The sequence below is a fragment of the Melanaphis sacchari genome, unplaced genomic scaffold (genome assembly GCF_002803265.2).
Source record: "Melanaphis sacchari strain LSU unplaced genomic scaffold, SCAv2.0 Contig50_pilon_pilon, whole genome shotgun sequence".
Classification (NCBI taxonomy): domain Eukaryota; kingdom Metazoa; phylum Arthropoda; class Insecta; order Hemiptera; family Aphididae; genus Melanaphis; species Melanaphis sacchari.
The window spans coordinates 87225-108913 of NW_020271344.1; the positions used below are offsets into that span (position 1 = coordinate 87225).

Consider the following 21689-nt stretch of genomic DNA (forward strand, 5'->3'; position numbering starts at 1 on the left):
ACTGAGTATCGGAATATGATAATATTATGAATTTATGATATTATTCTTTATTCATACCATTGTAATATTTGTATTTTTATAATATGGTCGTGACGCAACGCGGTGACTTGCAAACACAAAAAATGTAATAATATGACAAAATGAGTCAAACAATTTAAGATTAACGAACATAAATATTAATTTAGTTCGGGGGTGACGTTGCTACTATCTTATATATACTTACTTATGGATTGTAATAAATCGTAAAAACTATGCTGACAGTCGATAGATATTATGCCTTCGTCCTAACTATTTTAATGACTATGATTTAATTATCGGGCTTGAGTTCAATATATTTAATTATAAGTATACTCGTTGGTTTATGATATATATATATATATGGATATTGGTATTAATGGGTACCATATATCCATATAAAAACTACTATAATATTATGTATATAATTTAAATTATAATATATACTATGCTGCCTTATAACATTAATGTTACATATATTTTATATCTTATTCTCAAAATTAAAATAATTACTATAATTATTATTAAATCATAAGTTTAACCTATATAGAACAACTTATAGATTTTGATAAAATTAAACAAGACTGTCAACTATAAGAATATATTAGAATATAATTATTATAATTGATAATGAATATATGATAATTTTATTATAAATAAGTAGTTTTGTCCCAAATTTTAATTACATTGGAATATCATTAAAATAATCAATATTTCACAAAAAATAAAACGTCATCGTTGATGAGCGAGTCAAAATGTTTATATCCTATTCCTCCAGTAATAAAATCAGTATGTCTTTACAACTCATTCCAGATACTACCAATATATCTATTTAAATTGTATATACCTATGCCTGTATATTATGTGTCAGTGTGTCAAGTTTGTACATAGTGCATCAATTTATTACAAAAAAAAATTTTGTTGTTAAACTCGTATAGTGCACTCATCAAATCAAAGAGATCAAATTTATCTACAATATAAGGTAATATAGCAACATTTTTGTACCTGCATTAAATTAATAATCCTTTTATTATAATTTATAAATAAATAATTCTTAATAATATAAAATCGTTTTCATTCACCTAATACCTAAATGGTGCGTGATTATTATAATAACTTATTATTTTACTTTTGATATTTATATTATATATCATTAATTTTTCAATATTATTTAGTTAGTTAATTTATTTAATTTAACCGTATTCCGAATTTGGATTTATTACGATGTATAAATGTATAATAACCGTATTATACCATTGTATATTACCTATTTTTAAGCCAAGTTATCCCTGATATTTAATAATATTAGGTTACATTATTATTATAATTGTATTTTAAATGTAATTTGTGAACTTAAGAAATAAGAATACATTTTCAAAAAATGAAGAAGTATTTGCTTTGTGTTTTTTATGTTTAACAGTTTTATATTATGGTTTACCAGCTGTTTCACGTGTTTGTATAATTTTTTGAAATGTAAAAGTATAAAATTTAAGCGGAAATGTACACATTCAAAAGTACGAGTATTATATCGTCATAGATTTTGATTTAAGTATTTATACATATAATATGTAGTACCTATATTAGATTAAAAATAAGTTTATTACTATTATATATTATATTTAATGGTTTTGCAACACGCTTTTATAGTAAAAAATTGTATTAGCTGATTGTCATTTCAAAATTTAATCCATGCTATAAAATATAATCATTGATAATAAATCAATGCTATTATATAGGATTAATTTAAACTCATTCATGTCACTACTTAAATAATTTTAATACGTACTATAGGCAATATTACTACCTATGTAATAGACTAATAAGAAATTTTGAAAACTTAAAACAATATTGCAATTTTGATAAATATTCAAAACTTTCAAAAATCTAACGTTCCAATAGTAGCTGGTATTACTAGTATTAATACATACACTATAATATATTTCTGGTCTATATTTTAACTGCCCGATTCAAATACGTAGTATCGTATTAAAGTAACCAAATTAAAATTAAATTTTTAAAAATTTCTCTTATAACAATGAATAAACTGTTTATTAACAGTTTAAACTTTTATATTATACGAGTATTGTAGATATCAATATATCTAAGTGTCAACACGTTTCAACAATAATTTTGTCTGACATCATATTAAATTTATCTGATCGATAAAAACATGATAATATTAATAAATAACAAAAATAGTAGTACGACATATAATATACGATAAAAAACATTTCATTTTATTCTTTTAGAATGTTAATTAAATTTTTATCAAATTTTATCTATTTCTCTATAAAAATGATTTAAAAACATAAAAAAATGCACTAAAAATGTCAAAAATGCTTTAAAAAACAAAAAAATATTAAAAATACAAAAACATGCAAAATAAAAGTTACGATTTTGAATTACTTTATGTATGAAATAAACTTTGTGCTTGAAAAGCAATGTTTTCTGACATTCAGAAAAAAATGTATTTTGCATTTAAATCCGTTCCTTAGGTATTTATAAATTATAACTATGGCACGGATGTTGTTGCATTTGCAACTTTTTTTTACTTTTTCAATTAATTGCTAAGTAAATTTAAAATGCGTGTCGTGTAAGTATAAACTAAAATCTTACATTTATACTTTGGTGTAGACGTAGTCAATATCTCACTTAGTGGAAATGTTTTGGAAGAAACTTCTTACGTACTTACATCTATATGACTCAGTATACGTATAGGTATTTGAAAAATCGTGTTAGCATGGAATGAATGGATTATTTCATTTAAAGTATTTTTGTTATACTGATGGTGTAAAAACGATTGTAGATAGATGCTTACACATATAGTTTTCTTTTAGATTTCCGAAAAAGAAAAGAAAATTGTTTTCTCATCCACTGGAGAGTAGGTTAGTATTTCCTGTAAAATATTTTTCATATAGCAATGTTTACTATAGTATAACGATTATACAACATAACGTCATACGTACCGCACATAAATACTTATTATACTATTATTATTGTTATGGTTGCAGTCCTCCGACACTAATGAACGCGATATACTCATCGATTAATAATTATTGCTTTAATTCGTCTAATGTGCCAGTTGTAATCATTTTGTGTTCAATTTAAATGTTTACCGACGAGCCACTTCATGAGAATTTGAATCCCGTACTGTCAGCCAAGTCCAGATAGATATTAATCATTTTTCGGAATGGAGTGCAGTCATTTGTGACACTCAGGGTAACTCCGGTGTGGTCGTTCACCGCCGTCTGCACCCATAGGTATCAACGTACGATAATAACATAATGCCACGAGAGACGTACCTAAAGTCTGATTACAGAGTTGAAGATAATTTACAAACATCTTCTGTGCTGTCGTGTGATCATGCGACAGCTGACTATGCACGTCCCCGTACAATCGGCATGTACCACGTGAGTTTGCAGCTGCAACGGCAGCTATTGGTATTAATTATTGTACTTTAATTTATAGGTTGTAACGAATATGTGCAGGAATTAATTAGCATATTTATTTTAAATAAATATTTTAAGTTAAAATTAGATAGTTATAAATGATAAAAAAAATTTTAGTTATTTTGTTGTAATTCAAAAATATTATTCATTTTACGCGATGATATTTTCAAAACACGTGCATTATATTTTAAGACTATTTATTCTATATAACATCTACAGTATAGTTACTATAATAGTACTAATAGTAAAACAAATTACTATAATAGCAATATAAATATACCACAAAACATAGGTAGGTACTTATATTATGTCTTCGCACAGAATTTTTTTTTGTACGCAATCAGTTAGGTTAGGTTAAAAAAAATTATAATATACTCGTACATATTTATTTTTGGAAGAAGAGGTTAACCATATTACTTATCAATAAACGTAGTTGACTTATCCCTTTAACAGAATTTATCTTAATTTATTTCAAGCTTTTTAAATAACGTAACCATAATTATTTTTCTTCAAAGCAGGACACTTGTATATTTTAATAAGAAAACCATTTAATTGTGTGTAAAATAACAATTTTTTTATTGGAAAAAAACATTTATTATTTATTTAAAAAATAGCAACAGAAAAATGCAGCTTATATATTAATCGTAATAACAAATAATAAAATATAATAATAGAGTGCAATAGTCATTTTTATCTATGAACAATGGGTTTTTGTGTTTTACAGTATATAGTTATATTCAGGTATACGTATTTAGTATAAATTTATGATTGTGAACTGTGATCAATATTATACCCACCACAAGTCAAATTTTCTTAAATCAGGAAATTTTTAGGTTCTTTGGAGACAGCGGAACACTATTAGCTCGAAAGCGGGACGTATGGTCACATTATAAGTGATTTTTTCTATATTATTAATACCATATAGTTGGGTAAGATCGATTAAATTTTAAAAAATCATTGATTTTATCTTTTGGTTGTTTGTACGGTATTTTAATATAACTTATCTGACCTCTGCAGAACGATAGTTCCGAAATAATATGTGTATTTAATATATTTTATATATTCACGACGTATAATTAATCAGATGCATGTTTTTAATAATTTATTTTTTTGCATATTTTAATAAAAAAATCAAGTGATACAGGTGAATTCATCAAAATATTTTTTGCATTACAGCTGCTACATATATTTATTATTATTACAAATGTAATATGTTAAAATTTGAGATTTCATACGTTTATTATTGTTAATTTATTTACTTAAATTGATTTAAATTTGTAACGATGTGTCCTTGATTTACTTTTTTATAATTTTGAAATTAATTGATAATATTTGATAATTATCATGTATGTAATAATATTATGTATACACTATGTCCTATACTATAAACGCCCTAATTTAGTAATCTTATAAAGAGAAATAACAAAAAAAAAAAAAATATATTAATGTGTAATTGTCTGTCGAATTGACATAGGTATTGATTTGTTTTACAAAAATTATAAACGTCAAATATAAATAACCCTAATTTCAAATTAACAATGTATACAAAATACAAAAATCTCATAAATAAAAATACTAACATAAAACACCTTAATTACACATTTTAAATATATTATAAACAATAACATGTTTTAAGTTAGATCATCATCAAGGTTCAACAAGTTAGTTTTTTCTATCATTTCAAAATATAGTTTTTAGTTAAAATTCATTAAATTGCTAAAATTGTTGAAATATAAAATATACAAGAACACGAATTCATAGAACGTAAATATTGCATTTTAACTTGCAAAACTAATAACTGATAACCAATTAATTAATTGAGTGTAATATATATTTAATATATATTTAATTTATATTAATATTATTTATTAATATATATGTATATATTTGTATGAAATAAAATAAAATAAAAATGTATATTAATTATGAAATTAAGACGTTTATGCAATATTATTCATATTTTTTTGTGTTTGTCACATACAATGTATTTATTTAGATAAATCAACATTTTCGAATTGTTTAAATTGTTGTATAATTTTATTTACTTTGATCTAAAATTTTATTATATGATTATTTATTTTCAGAAAAACAAACTTTACTCAAGTGACATGTTTGTCAGCGGACGGCCTAAATCTGAGCATTACTGGAAGCATTTATCATTGAATCAATTTTTATTCTTATTTATCATAGTACGTAAATACCACCGTTTTATTAATATCAAATAAAGTAATTTTTATTTTACAAATAAATCCCTATAATACGTAACTAGTGCAACTAATATGCTGTGCTGCTTAAGAAGTAGTATTCATATAGATGCTCATCATATTTATTTAATATTATATAGGTACATTAACCCAGAGCGCTTAAATTAGGTATTTTAAGCTGCGCCATGAAAACTGTACTATTATATTAATAATAAAATGACTAAGACATTCTGCTCGACCGCGCGTTACATAGGCTATATTATATCATGCATAACAATATTAAATAATATTATATATTATGATACCCTCTAAATTATTTCATCACACGTTCAATGTTGCAGTTGACTACGGCACACCAGTTACTAGCCGAAAACGATTTATTGGAGACCTCGACGACGAATGGAATCGCAACCTTAAATGGACTTGCGTGCGCAGAGCGATGGACGTGTACATCGTGTACAGAAGGAATGACGCCGTCGTGCAGTTGGTCCGTTGTCGAACAGATGTGTGTGGATAATGTTGCGGAGGCAGCTCAAAGCCGACTGATGGTCACCGACAGATCGTCTTGTCCAAAGTTTTCAGTCGACAATAGAGTCGGCACAGCGGCCGATAACAACATGACGATAACGGTTACGATAAACGACAGTGCCATGGGAGGTCGTTTCGTTGAACTGTTGGCTAATAGCAGCGTAAAGTGTCAGCTAAAAAACGAGAATATCACAACCGTGGTAAACGGCGACCGGATATCCTGTGCACCGGTACATATTAGATCGGATTACAAGGTGAAGTGCCGGTATTTCGAGCCTGTCTTCAGTCATTTTTTGATCTTGTTCGATGGCAAGTTTTTGCGATTTGACAACGAAAGCGACCACTACGTGTTCAATTATCCTAGTGATTGTTCGCGAATCGATTACGAACATTTTAACCGGAATAACGGCACGCACAGATGTTACTGTACGTGGTTGGATAACAAAACTAGGTCCGCGAACATAACATCGTTTAAGAAGTACTGTGACATGCGGAATAATTTGAATTTTACCAAATTGGGATTCGCTAACAAGGAAATCGACGAAATGTGTCTCTACAAAGGTCCGGTCGTAGTTAAAGATTCTGTGACGCCGAAAACGATGCTCCAATCAGACCGGCTCAAACCGAAAGATCCCGTGGGCGACAATAACAGTTCTTCGATCGTTCCGACGGTGAACGCCGGCCAAAAGTTCGGTGGTATCGTATCGGGTAATACTAAATTTATGGTACAGGGTCAAAGTTGTGAAAGCTTGTACAACGTGAAGGTTTGCACTACTGATTATAATCAAACGTGTAGCCGCTGTAATGTCCATAACGATACGTTCATGGAATGTAAATCTCCCAAGTTTGTCATCAACGACCCACAACCACGACTTGTAATGAAACAGTTGAAGTTTAAAGCTGACATTTTTCCCGGAAGTGTTCAGGTGAATCCCAATTCATGGTTAATCGAATACTACTTATACCAGGATCCGGTTTTTACGGATTTTGTGGTAAACGGTTGCTGTAACGTCACCGTAAATGGTCTGCACCTTGACCTGGGTTACGCCGCTAATGACTTGTCTATTGTACTGGACAGTGAAAATTCGTCGTCCCGTTGTCTGATCATTTTGATGAACAGTACGCAGATCACTTGTCAGCTACCGCTATCGCGGTCACCGCCGTCTCAGTTAGATCCACTGCCAAAACAAATAAATATAACGGTGGGTGATTATTTTAGAGTCCTGACGCTAACGAAACGAAAATCCAGTCATTTCAAAAATTCGTTGGCTGGGATAATATTGCCAGGTATCGTCACTATAGGCGCGTATGTTTCATTTATTGCAGTTTTATGTGTGGCTCTTATATTTTTTAAGTCTTCCAAGGACTATGACCTATTACATTTACATGGACGCCAGAATCTTGAAGAAATGCGGTCGTTGAACGAAAAAAATTTCAACGACTACGACAACGACAGCGAATCTAAAAATATGTTGCCGGTACGCGACAAACGGCATTAATTTCGTATTTTGCTATAAAAATGACATTTAATTTATTAATTTTTTTTTACATAATATTTATAATATTTCGTATCTATAATTTTAAAACATCGTTTCCTTTGATAAAACTATATTTACATCTGTAATAATATAATTACATTAAATATATGTTACATTGTACACTATGTGTTTGTGTACGACATGTAATACGACAACACTAGCAAAAACTGCAATTATTGAAAAAGTTTTGCTTCACTGCGTTTAATACTATTTTTTGAAATAACTTACTTCGTGCTATGCAGATTATGGACATCATAATATGCTCGATATTATTTTTAAAACACGAAATAGCACTTCTTTCTCTATTAGTTAGTAATTTAAATACAATGGTTCTTCATTTAAAATTCCTGAAATTATATCTATTTGATTTTATCCGTATTTCCGTTACATATTCTGTATATACAGTACATGCACTTTATATTATTATTGCATAAATTATAAATTTAAATTAACCAATCTATTATCTTTATACCAATACTTTGTCCAGGGCATTCAAAAGGTAAATGCATTTTTAAAAGAAACAACATTTAATTAACTATAAATTTATGTTGTATTAGAAATTTGAGAATGTAGTCTATTTTGAATAAAGAACATAATGGTAAATTATAGAAATGGATGGTTTTTTAAATAAGTCTTATGGTAATTAACATAATTTTAATTATTATAATTTTTTCACTTTTGAAAATATATTTTTTTGTAATCACTCTAAAACTAAGTTTATGTAAAATTATATAAAAATACATTTTATAACACTTTCACAAGTAGTCGCTATGATGGATTTAATTAGTATAATGTTTTGACTCCAGATAGAATTTTTGTTATTTATCAAAATTTATCATTTGTTTATATTTTTATTGGTTTATTTTCAGACCATTAGAAATTTGTTCCTAGTATTAAATATATTACATTTAAATTGCTTTTATTCTTTTAAATTATTAACTACAAAATTTGACGATTATATTAATTTTATTATAATTTTACTAACTGTGCCTACATTAATTGCTTGAAAATTAAAAACAATTTTAATATCAGCTAGGAATATTAGATTAATAAGATATATATTGATATGGTTAATGGAAACTTATTGTTTATATCAATCATATCTATTCAATTTGTTCATCTGCTTACTCAAATTTTATATTTATAGTCATCGTAGAAATAATAAATAATACAAAATTACTGGAAACTTATTTAAAAATATAAATACATTTTTGTTTTATTTAATTATGTATTATAAGATAAATTATGTGCCGTAATTTTTTAGTTTTTAAATTGTTACCTATTATATTAGTAGGTATAAGTTGTAATTCTTCGTCTTATCTCATAAAAAAAAAAAAAAAATTAAAAAAGTTCTAAAAAAGGTTAAATTTATTAACTAAAGATTATTTAGAGGCCATTCCAGGATACCTGCTCAAAGTTCAAAAAGTGTATGTTAAATGAAAATGAAATAGCTCACGGGCTATCACAAATAGAAGTTTGTAAAAATCAAAAATATAATATTTAATTTTAAGTTATACGCTTCATACTTAATGATATTTTTAAAGTATTAAATTTTAAATACCGGCATTCATATACAATTATATGACTTTATGTAATATGAATCCTTATGATCAAATTAAAATGTGATTGCAATGGTAATTCATGTCTGCATAAAATTTATATGATCGTCCATGGTACTAGCCACCAATCAATAGCAAATCATAAGAAAACAACATTAAATATTAATATCAGCATGCATGGTCGTCATCTAAAATGTGTTACTAGTTGAGAGTCAATTATTCCAATGATACATCACAAGTATGTTACACATATGTATAGGTAATGCGCAGATAGTAAAATGCAGGTATGACACGTGTAAGTTATGCTATAATGATTAAATTATTAGATCTTTGAAAATATGAGATAAATAATATCATTAAAAAAATAGTCTTAGAATAATATAGAAAAAGGTGATATAAGAAAATCTTAAGGCTTAAAAGCATTCTAATACAATAGCATTTTAGTCTTTAGAATAATGCAAACAAAATAAAGTTAATAGTTTTATACATATTACATCTTATTTCTTATTTATAATAATTAATACATTTTGAATATCTGATAAAAACTCTTAATACTGCCAATTCTTATTAATTTTTGTAATTGTATTTTAAAATAAATTTAGGGCAAGGGTTATTTTAATTAAAAACGGTTACGCCCAACAGACTAAGATTATAATAGTGTATTAAAAAATCTGAATATTGAGATGGTGATTTTGGCGGAAAACGGAAACTCTCAGCTTAATTTACCCATTTATTTTATTGCAGTTAACATAATAAATAAAATACAGTTCAGAGAACAGATTTATTTTTCAATTCTAAAAATTGTGAAAGTATTTTCCATTTTTTTTTTTACAATTTTATTGAACTTTAGATTGAAATATGATAGTATACTCTTACATATAATATATTATATTAAACATTTTTTTTAATAGTCAATTATTTGTGAATAGACTTGTTTTATAAAAAAGTTGCATAATCTTTAAAAGAGAATGTGTTGAATACTAAAATTACTTTAAAAAAATGTTCTTATGCGGAGAAAAGGTTAATTTTCAAATAATTTATTTAGTATAACTATCATTTTACAAATGGTTACAATTATTATTGTGTTTTTTTTAGTTTATAGATGAGATATTTTAATTTTATGATGATTCTTTTTTATATTTTACAGTGGAAAGATGGAATAGGTATAGTTTTCATAAATAAAAAGCGATTTTAGTTAGAAATATAAAAAAAGAAAAATGATTTTGTGTTCATCGCAAATATATTAAATTAATTTTTAAAATGTGAAGTTGATATTCATAATTGAAATATCAAATTGAAATCGGATTTGAATATTATCGCTTGGATACTAATTACTGTGATATAATAATCTTCAACTACTTTATAAATGGAGATTTTGCATTATTGAAAAAATAGACAAAAAGACATTGTAAATTGTTATAGAAAATGATATGTGTAATATATTTATTATTAAATTTATAAATTAAAAGTTTATGGAGTATATTTTAAAGTTATTTAAGGTAGTCGTTTATTCTAATAAGATGGGTTTACTGGGTTTGGGTTACTTCAGTTTATCAAGAAAAATAATTTAATTATGAACCATTCAGAAAACTTTGTAAATCTGATAACTGGAGAGCTGGAGGAATAAATAATTTGTATTATCATTGTATAATTTATAGACATGTAATAATATGCTATAATAATATGGAGATTATATACGACGTATTATTGGATGCTGCGGTGCGGTTACGCGAACATTTATTATTTAACACAGCTGCCGTGAATTTTGTTCGTTACCGCACGTTATGTCGTTATTGATATTGGCGTGTATAAAAAAAACTATTTAATTGCACCAACTTGTCCAACTCCAATAGTTATTGCTATAGTGTTAGATGTAATTTTTTTTTTCTTGCATTGTCAACAGCTTATTGTACATTCCGAACATTTGTGAACCAAATTATTGGTTTAGTATAATATCGTAGACTCAAATGACTGCATTAACGCATCGTATTGTTAAGCGCTAATAGCTGTAAATTGAAATAAATAATAATTGCATATAATATGTTTATTATAGTATATATTTGTCGATATCAGCATGAATGGATGCATTTTGTAATGATATTGATATGTATAAATATTACCTATAAGTATATAATATTAATAGCACTAAGAGTTATATTCTATTCCTTCAAACTCAAATAGCTACTCATCAAATTTATTTTATTTATTTGATTCACAACAAAATTAAATTTTTTCTCGGCAATTATGCATTTATCGTGAAAAACTATATTCTTTTGTCATTTGATAGTTAATATTACCTTATATATTATTGGCTGGACCGAAAGAGTCATTTCACAAAATGTTTTTTTAACACTTACTTTACGTTACATCATTTTTAAAATAATTAGATTTTGTTTGAGCTATTTTTATAAATGTTAATTGAAATTTTAGATTTTTTAAATTTTTTTCAATAAATATAGATAAAAATCGTTTTTCTGGGTTAAAATGCTTGCAAATTTAATTTAAGTTTACTATTTTAAATTGTTACTATGTATAGTAAAAGTATTAAAGATACATTTACACGATTTTTTTTCAAACATTTAAATTTTAAGTTTTGTAATCAAAAATATATAATAATGTTTTTATTGTATTTAATATTTCATATTTAGACGAAGAATTAGTAATTAAAAAATAGTATCAATAGGTACATGAAACTTTTACCATAATATATTATTATATTTTATGCAGAAAATAACATTTTTAAATAATTTGTTTTCGAAAAAAATGAATTCAATCTACTGTATTACTGATAGTAAAATAAATTATATTAATAGCAATATGAATGTATTATAATATAAGATATACTGACTAATATAAGTTTATAGACCATCTTCGTTCAGAATCGTTTTTCAAATGCAATGGTTTATCATTAAATTCAAATTTAATATGTCATACATTACCATGGTTTACTTCTAAATGACGAAGTACACTTAAAACCTATTATACAGCAGAATCGCCAGAATCCTATTTTTTCTCCAAAAAAATAAATGAAAATAACCATACAATTACGAATTATTATACCTTCTCTTTCATTGTTATACGAGAATTTATTAATAAGATAATATTATTTTCTATACATTTTAATATACTTAATTAATATTTATTATAAATATTTTATCGTACATGACTCACACACCGTGACATATTATTAAGCATCAGTAATAATACATTATAGTGTAAGATAACAATATATGATTTGCTATTGATGATTTTTACAGTGAAACAAATTATTGACTTTTATTTTTAGTGAAAATTTCATTGATACAATATATTTTTTTAAATTTATTAAAAATAATTGAGTAGGTTTTTTATCCATGATATATGTTTAACTAACAATTAAAAACTTAGTATTTCCAGTGTAAGTAATAAATAGATTGCTATGATTAAGTATTTGCTTATCTGAAATGCAATATTTTGTACGTAATTTTAATCACTTTTTTTAATTACCTACAATATTGGGCTGATAATATATTTTTCATAATATAACTCTAGCACAATTATATCATAAGTATGAGGCAAACATTTATATATAAAATAGATATTCAAAAATATACCTTTATTCGTTCTAATGACGCTTTTAGCCAGATAGAAAATGTTATGAATATTAAAATGATATGACTTATTTAATTTCATTATTGTGGAGAATTCATTGCAATGAACGGTTTTATTAAGCTGATTAAGATATTTTAATATATATATATATATATATATAAGGAACTGTAATAAAAATAATAAAAGGTAATAATAAGAAGGAGAATTAACTTAATATACGCTATTTAGATTACCTTCTCCTATAGAAGGAATTGTTATTCAAGGGGTCGTGAATTCCTATAATATTAGTTCATGAGGAACCTGATTACTCTTATAGTCCTCTTTAAAGTTAACTTAGCTAATTGTACATGAAAATTATAATTGATAATTAATTCACTGGTAGAGATTAATGATTTAATAATGTAACTTCTTACCTGTCGTGTGAATTTTTAACCTCTATATTCATTCCACAGTTAAATTGATGTGACGTTACCTTAGTATTTTGCACATCTGTTATTTACCTACTAAGTGATGATATTTCTAATAAAACAATTTGATATTTAATAAGATTGTTTGCTTAAAATTTTAAATATAACAATGTAAATATATTTTATTGAAATTAATAAAAAAAGGGTAGTTTATATTATTATGACTAAAAATTATTGAAATGTAAATAGTACATTCGTTTAAAATAATTTTGTCGTAGAACTTTGTATTTTTTACGTATATTAGCGTTACTATATTATATTATATGATATATTGCTGATATAATATTGGTATCATGACAGAATCATACTTTGTTGTTACTTGTGAGTAGGTACTTCTTACTTAAGAACGGAGACCCTTATTAGTCTGTGATCTGCAAGTAATATATATATGTCATCTAAAGCAGGAAGATATTTTTATTCAGCTTATTTTATTATTTTATAACAAAATATATTATTATATAACTGTTAACTACCTAATTTTCTAGATATAATTCTGTAACTGTAACTATCGACTATTAACACAATCTGACTACGCCCATTAAATAATAAGCATAAAATGCGATAAATTTATAATAGCTTTTAAGAATATGATTCATTTTAGATGATGGTTGAGTTTATTGAATAGCGGTTGCAGTAGGTACAACACGTAATTGTTTATTTTAATTTTAAAGTAGACATTTTTGAAAATAAAATACATAGACACAAATTTAGTACGGTTACAATATTTTTCTGCTCACAACTCACAAGTCGCGACCCGCAAGTAAGTAAATTTATACTAATTATTATCATATATTAGTATAAATATATTAGTAACAATATAATTAATTTCATAATAAAATTAAAATAATTTTGAAAAACCTGAGTAGGTATTAAAAATGAACAGAAAATATTCTTAATATGTATACATTTAATTAGAGATTTAAGGAGGTACCTAATAAATGGAACAAGTATCTATCATTATTTAAAATTTTTAATAAGTTATATCACCTTATAAAATAATAATTTTCCATTTTTTGAGTTTTACGTACATTCTATCATTTAATTTACAGACAAATTTAACTAAAAATTACCACATTTTGACATAAAAATGCGATATTCTGTAAAACAAATACTGCATGTGACGTAGACACGTTATTTCCGCAAAAACCTATTTAATATAATATCATATAATAATTGTAATTCAGTACATAATAATATATGTAATATATATATATTGTAACAATATGATACGTTTTTTTACAAAGGAGTTTGGTATTCATTATTCAATCGAACGCATAAGTACATTTTACTTAACACTAATTTAAATTCGAAAGTCAAAAATAAAGATTCCTATGCATATTCATCTAAAAGATAGCAACATAATATTAAGTCATTTTTAATTAAAATGCCTAATTAAATAAAAATAAATTTAAATTTAAATCAAAAATATGCTTCGATGATATTGTACTGTTTAACTATATAATTATTTTATTTCAGGATAACTTACAAATATAGATAACATGTTTGTGGCTAAACGTTCAAAAAAACGTTTATGGAACAACTTATATGCTAATCGACTATGGCTGGCTATAGTGATCGTACGTATATCTATATAATATTATATTAGGTAAAGTAATGAACGTTAAAATTAAAAAACGAACTTCTTTTCACTTTTAGTCCCTTAAAGTGTATAATATGCAATTTCATTTATGATTTTTAATTATTTTTTATTTGTTATCAACAGTCAACATATTATATGTAATGCATGAAAACGTAATAATAGTTTAAATTTTATATTTTAATTTTAATGTATCTGAATTAAATTAAATTAAAATAATTATACATAATTACTTACACATCTATACTAATTAAAAGTTAACTACCCAATTTTAAGAATTAGTTAAACACATACTACAGATGATAAAACAAGCAGTTTATAAATTAATAACTGAATAACATGCGAATATAAACCAATAAATGTCAATTAATATTTTAATAAAAAACTTGATACGCTAAAGAATTGAAGAAGAATACTGTTTAAAGCTTAAATAAATATTTAATTTCAGTCATAATAGAAATCTAGAGTTTTTAATTTATATAGAAATACCACCAAATAATAAGAGATAAATATTTTGTTAAACCAGTTGAAAATATAATTAATGATTTAGATGGTTTAGCACTCAGCAAGTGTCATTTATTTTTAATTTTTATTAATCGCTCAATTTAATCTGATACCGATAACATAAACTAAAACGAGTAATATCAAATTAATTTTAGATTATATTTTTGATTGTTTTGTCGTTAACATTTTTTGAAGCATGTTTAACACATCATATTACTATAGTAAGTAATGTTTAAAAATAAAAACAAATTCGCCAAAATGTTGTTCTCTGTTTCTAAGATTTAACTATTATTATTTTATTCAGGTAAATGGTTTTTAAATAAAATTAAAAATGGAAAAAAGTTCTAATAACATTTAATTAAATAATTATATTGTTATGTCACGTAGTCCTTCTTTAAAATTACCTATATTGAATTCTATAGAGCTTATAATTATTTCTAAAAATACTTTATTTTTTTTTTAAGTATTAATTAGTATTAAGTAATAAATATGTATTTAAAACGTGTTCTTCATTCTCATGTTTGAAATACATAAATATAACTAAAACACTTATTATTGTTTACGTTCATTATACGAAATTAAAATTAAAACAGATAAAAAACAAAAAACAAAAAAATTTCAAAAACATGAAAATGAAAAGCAAAAATTAAATAAACATTTTATATTAGGAAACGAGGTTGGTTTTTGAAAATCGAAAATGTTAAAAAAGAGATTAACAAAAAACATCAATTATTTCGTTGACAACGAAAACTGAAAAATTAACATTTTTAATTATTCCTGAACTTGTGTCACTGATGTACTATATCATACGTGTATAGATGATGTCGATGACGACGAGTAGCGGTACGGTAGCAGCAGTCGAATCACCGTCGACGATCGCACCCGAACAAACCACCGTTGTCACCACAATCAAACCTAACGTGACCGTGGATTGCGTGGCGCGGGACACGTGCACCGAATGCACTGCCGCTGCGCCTGCATGCAGCTGGTCGTTGGTGCGACAGTCGTGCAACGACACCGCGGCGACGGAAAAACAACTGATCGAAGACTGGGGCGACGACGATCGCCATCACCCGCCCACCAAGCCGGTACTCGATGCCGGGTCGTGTCCACGGTTCAAAGTCAACTACCAAAAACAGACCACATTGGACACGACGAACCGTACAGTGAACGTGAAAGTGTCCAACGACCCGACAGGCAAGTTCAAGGTACTGCTTGAACGGGGCGATGTGTTTTGCCACTTGAACGAGATCAAATACCCCGGAAAGGTGGAAAGCGGCGGGCGACAGATCACGTGCGAGTCCGATTACTCGGAGTCCGTTAACTCGTCGTTGTCGTCAATCGTTTACTTCGCGACCTCCGTCAACAACGTCACGTTGGCGTTCGACGACAAACGCGAACACTACTTGGACTTCACGGTGCCCCGGAACGCTTGTGTCACCGAAAACCAGCTGGGGCCCAGTGACGAGTGCAAGGTGTGCCTTTGGGACGACCACGTGTACCGGTACTACTGCCAGTGGTGTCCGAAGAGCAACCCGTGCACCGGGTCGTACCAGCAATGCGATGTCCGCCGGCTGGCCGATCCCAGTCGCACGACGCCGGTGAAAGACGTGCTGGTCCAGTGTCCGGAAGTCCGGATCGAGTCTATCGAACCGCGGTACGGGTCGTGGGCCGGTGGCACGACATTACGGATCGTCATCAACAACCACCGGACGCTGTCCGAGAACAAGGTGACCGTGGTCAAGGTGGCCAATAGCCGGTGCCTGCTGCCCACCGTGTCCATGGACGGTACGGCGGTCATGTGCACCATACCGCCGACCAACTCGAGTGTGCTGAATCAGGGCCCGGTGGAGGTGACGTACAGGTCGGAGGTGAACAAGTTGCTGCCCACGTTCACGCTCAGGTCCAACCAGAGTTTCTACTTCGTCGAGCCGGTAATAACGAGCGTGTGGCCGTCGTGCAGCCCCGTCACCGGTGGCGCCCGGATAACGATTCGCGGTCGGTTCTTGGACGCCGGAAACACCGTTCGGGTGTACATGCGAGACAACATCACGTGCGCGGTGCAGGCGCACAGCCAGAACGAGGTGACCTGCATGACGGGCGCCAGCGACGGCCCGTCGTCCAGTGCGATCCGTGTCGAGTTCGACCATTACCTGAGCAAGTACGTGTACGATCCGCCGTTCTTGTACACGTCCGCACCCACCGTGGACGGCGGTCAATCGTTCCGGGGCATATCGTCGGGTGGCACCCAACTGTCGGTGCACGGCAAGGACTTGGCGTGCATCCACAACCCACTGGTGCACGTGTCGTACAACAACATCCAGTACACGGGCGGGTGCACGGTGAAAAACAACACGTACATGGTATGCACGGCGCCGACCATTAACCGGCCGGCACCGAACCAGGTGACCGCACTGCAGTTCGGGTTCCAGGCCGACTTCAACAACACCATTGTCAAGATTCAGCTGCCGACCGCCATGCCCGACTACACGCTGTACCCGGACCCGGTGTTCACCGACTTCGAGACTAACGGACGCACCGTTACCGTTTACGGCTTCAACATTGACCAAGGTTACGACCAAGATGTCGACCTGTCGGTGCTGTTCCACAAAACCGGTGTCCCGTGCAATGTCACGTCCGTGCAACCAGATCACATCGTGTGCCGGCCGCCCAAACAGCTGTCGTTCGAGGACCGCGGCGGTCGTTCGGATGACCGTCGGGTAAACAGCTATGGCGAAGACGACGACGACGATGACGACGAATTGCCGGCGGCCCTGGTCAACGACGAAATCATCGTCACCGTCGGCAACTTGGTGTACGAGATTAAGAGGAAGCCGCAGATCCGCCAACGCAGTTTTCCGCTGCGGATCAATACCATCATCTTCGGCGGCATCGCATTGGTGTCGCTGATCATCACGATCGTGGCGGCCATCGTGTATTGCATGAAGATCGCAATGACTATTTCCAACCAACAGACGGAAATGCGGTCGTTGTGCGAACACCTCAACAGCACCGAAAGCGGAATCAGAACTGGAACTGAAACCAGCGGCGCCTGCAAAGACGGCGTCGAGTCGGCCACGATACCGGCCAAAGACAGATCATAGGACAATATTTAGTATTATTAATTATTAATATCACCATGCACGACAATCATCTATAAAATAGGTAGTAGGCATATCGTATACAGAGTAATTCTCTAATCGAACATTACTCTTTATTTCCAAACATTTTAACGTTAATGCAAATATTTTTCTTGTAATAATATAATTTACAGTCGAGTTTAAAGAAATGTTTTCAAAAATGTCAATAGTTTTTTAAAATAATGAGTGCAAGTTTATGATAAAAGAATCATCTGGTATAGGTATTGATTTTCGCCAGTCATCAATAACAAAGTATAAAATATTTATAACAATAATCATTTATCTCTGTAATTTATCATATATTATTAGGTACCTATATAATTTGATACATAAATACAAATAATACAATCATTATGAGAGTAGGCATGGGGAGAATGTGATTGTTACCTTACCTACGTAAACTGTAGACAGTGTACCTAGACTGTTATAAGGATTGTCGCCGTATATATATATAATATGTAACGATATCGTTAGTATGCTATGATCTATAGTCTATATAATAATATTATTGCTATGATAGATTTTCATAAGTGTGTAAAAAGAAAATAATATTTTTAGTAACATAATAATGTAATGCAATTCCTAATATACCTAATATTTTGGGTTAATTGTGGAGTTTATTTAATTACTACATAATTAATTTACAGATCATTGTATATAGATAATATTATAATTATATTTTAATTTTGAAAAATTTTTGTTGTTGATAGACAAATTAAATAATGTTGATACGACGCTCGTATTTTATGAAAATAAATCAATTATTATAATTGTATATATTTTTATGGGTCATGAACTAAGATAATATCAAGATATATATATATATGTATTATATTTAGAGAATAGAGAGAGAGAGAGTGAGAGAGTATAAATTAATTAATATGCCAAAGACTATAATATATTTGATAAATCGCGGTATAAAAATTTATCAATGGGGGTGAGTAATTATGTCGAGCAATAAAATGAACGTTAATACAATTTAAATAAGTAACTATCAGATAGGCGCACATAAGGGGGTGCTTGGGAGTGCTTAGCACCCCCAGGCTTCAAATCAGCACCCCCCGTTTCCTGTAAAATTTATTTCAGTATTTTATCAATCATTTGAAAATTATTGTGATTCATTGGGTTGGAATTTTTTTTCCATTACAAATAGACAATATGTAGCTTATGAATTCACGATTAATAATGTATTGATTGTATTGTATGAATGCACGTTGCACTGTTCCAGTTTTCGTTTAAACGTTGAACATTAACAGCAATCATATAATAATAATTTGCATTATCTAACAGAAAATTAAATCTTGTTTAAAATTAATTAGTGATTAGATATTATTATATATATAATATAAATACATTTTAATATTAATTATAATAATTAAAAATTATTAGAATGCAGTTTACTATGGTATTAGAGGGGTGTGGGGGCAGTCCCCCGCGGATCTGTTTACTGTAAATTATTCCAGCACCCCCTAAATTCACACCCAATGTGCGCCTATGAGTCCTATCTATAATATATTTCATGACAAACGAACATGAGTAAATATAGTATCAGTAGTATCTATATTATATGTTCAGAATGTTAGGATAAAACGGTTTCTTATTCATTGATTTGTTAACTTTTCAATATAATGGATGTCAGATATTTTAAAAACGTTAAACTTGAAACCAAAAATAAATATTTAAACAATTAGTTGTATTACTAGAAATTAAACTTCATCATAATAATTAAATTATTATTATTATTATTATTGGTATATTTTAAATGGATAGGTAACATCTTTAATTTTAATACCTTAAATTTAAAAATGTAATAAATATAGTTTTTCTTTACTAGGAATTAAAGAAAAATTTTATAGTGTACTTGCATTTATTTTTGAGAAGCCTTTGAAAATACAATTCTGGTAATTAAGTAAATGAGTAACTAGTTGATTTTATGACATTTATAATTATTAAAGCTCAAAGTAACGGATTGATGATGTTTAATGTTTATATGTATATTGTGTTTGCATATTGTAATGTAATACAAACTGTTTAATTTTAAATGAATGTTTATGGCAAATTATAATCACAACGTGCACAAATTATTTGCTTAGGTAATGTGTAAAGGCTTTTAAGCATAATAAAATAATAGAATGCCAAACTAAAAAAGAAACTTATTAAAATAAATTAATACCTAAATGTTATTTGTTCTCATTTATTGCCAATTATTCAATAAAAATTAAATATAACTAAAACGGAAAAAATGATATAAGATATTTGGAATGACTCAGCCGTAAAACTGGATCTAATTTAAAAAGTACTTAAAGTTATTTAATAACATTTCTTCCAAAAATTGGTCGATAGGTTTTTGTTGACCAGAATATGGAATTTTAATAAAAAGTAAGTCCTTTGTTATGAAAAAATTTTAATTTAATTCAAGGGCAAATGTTTTAATATTTCATATTACCTGTATTGTTGATTGTATTATTCATTATATACAATGTTTTATTGACTTAAAACAAATTTTTTTTTAGGCTAATTTAATAATTAATTTGAATTTTTAATTATAATAAACATGATTGTGTATAATAAGTATATATTGTTAAATTTTTCAATATTTATTTTTAGTTAGAGTTAATGCACATTAATAATGTAGGTTAAAAATTTTTATTGTTGAAGTCTTCGTATCAAATATAAAAAAAGAAACAAGTCAAATTGATAACTAATTGAATCATAATGAAAGATTTAAATTTACACCATAAAGAAATAATGTTTCAACCATTTAAAAAAAGTTCCCACATTAAAAAAGGACAAATTTTATTTAAGACACTTAAGCAATCAATGAATAAAATATATTATGAAAATCATAAAACATCAAAACAAATAAATTTTGTAAATACATATTTATAAAAAAATAAAAATAAAATTGAAACTTTGTGATGCAATTATTTTTAATAGTTTATTACCAATACAGATACTATAAATTAAAATGACAAAGAAATAGCTAATTTTTGTGTTTATAATGCATTGTCAGTCAGTGAAATAAGAAAATAATCAAATTATAAGTAAAACAAAGCAGTGAAAATCTTGTTTTATCATTGTTTTATGATTTTTTATA

At 28.4% G+C, this 21689-nt stretch overlaps 2 protein-coding genes across 4 annotated transcripts; both read left to right on the plus strand.

The window, feature by feature from the left end:
- The first annotated feature begins 814 nt into the window (after positions 1–814).
- On the plus strand, positions 815–8300 carry LOC112599313. 3 transcript variants are annotated; one of them, XM_025346159.1, is made up of 4 exons: positions 815–997; positions 3027–3425; positions 5549–5653; positions 6010–8300. In XM_025346159.1, the coding sequence occupies exons 2-4, from the start codon at positions 3300–3302 to the stop codon at positions 7693–7695; spliced, it is 1917 nt and encodes a 638-aa protein (XP_025201944.1). In that variant the 5' UTR covers positions 815–997; positions 3027–3299; the 3' UTR covers positions 7696–8300. The 3 variants fall into 3 exon arrangements, with proteins under 3 accessions (XP_025201944.1, XP_025201946.1, XP_025201945.1); XM_025346160.1 differs by lacking the exon at positions 815–997 and adding an exon at positions 2877–2900; XM_025346161.1 differs by lacking the exon at positions 3027–3425 and having other exon boundaries at positions 6010–8297.
- A 5664-nt stretch (positions 8301–13964) lies between these two features.
- On the plus strand, positions 13965–19200 carry LOC112599331 (plexin-A4-like). The gene is made up of 3 exons (XM_025346190.1): positions 13965–14111; positions 14828–14928; positions 16271–19200. The coding sequence occupies exons 2-3, from the start codon at positions 14851–14853 to the stop codon at positions 18554–18556; spliced, it is 2364 nt and encodes a 787-aa protein (XP_025201975.1). The 5' UTR covers positions 13965–14111; positions 14828–14850; the 3' UTR covers positions 18557–19200.
- The last annotated feature ends 2489 nt before the right edge of the window (positions 19201–21689 follow it).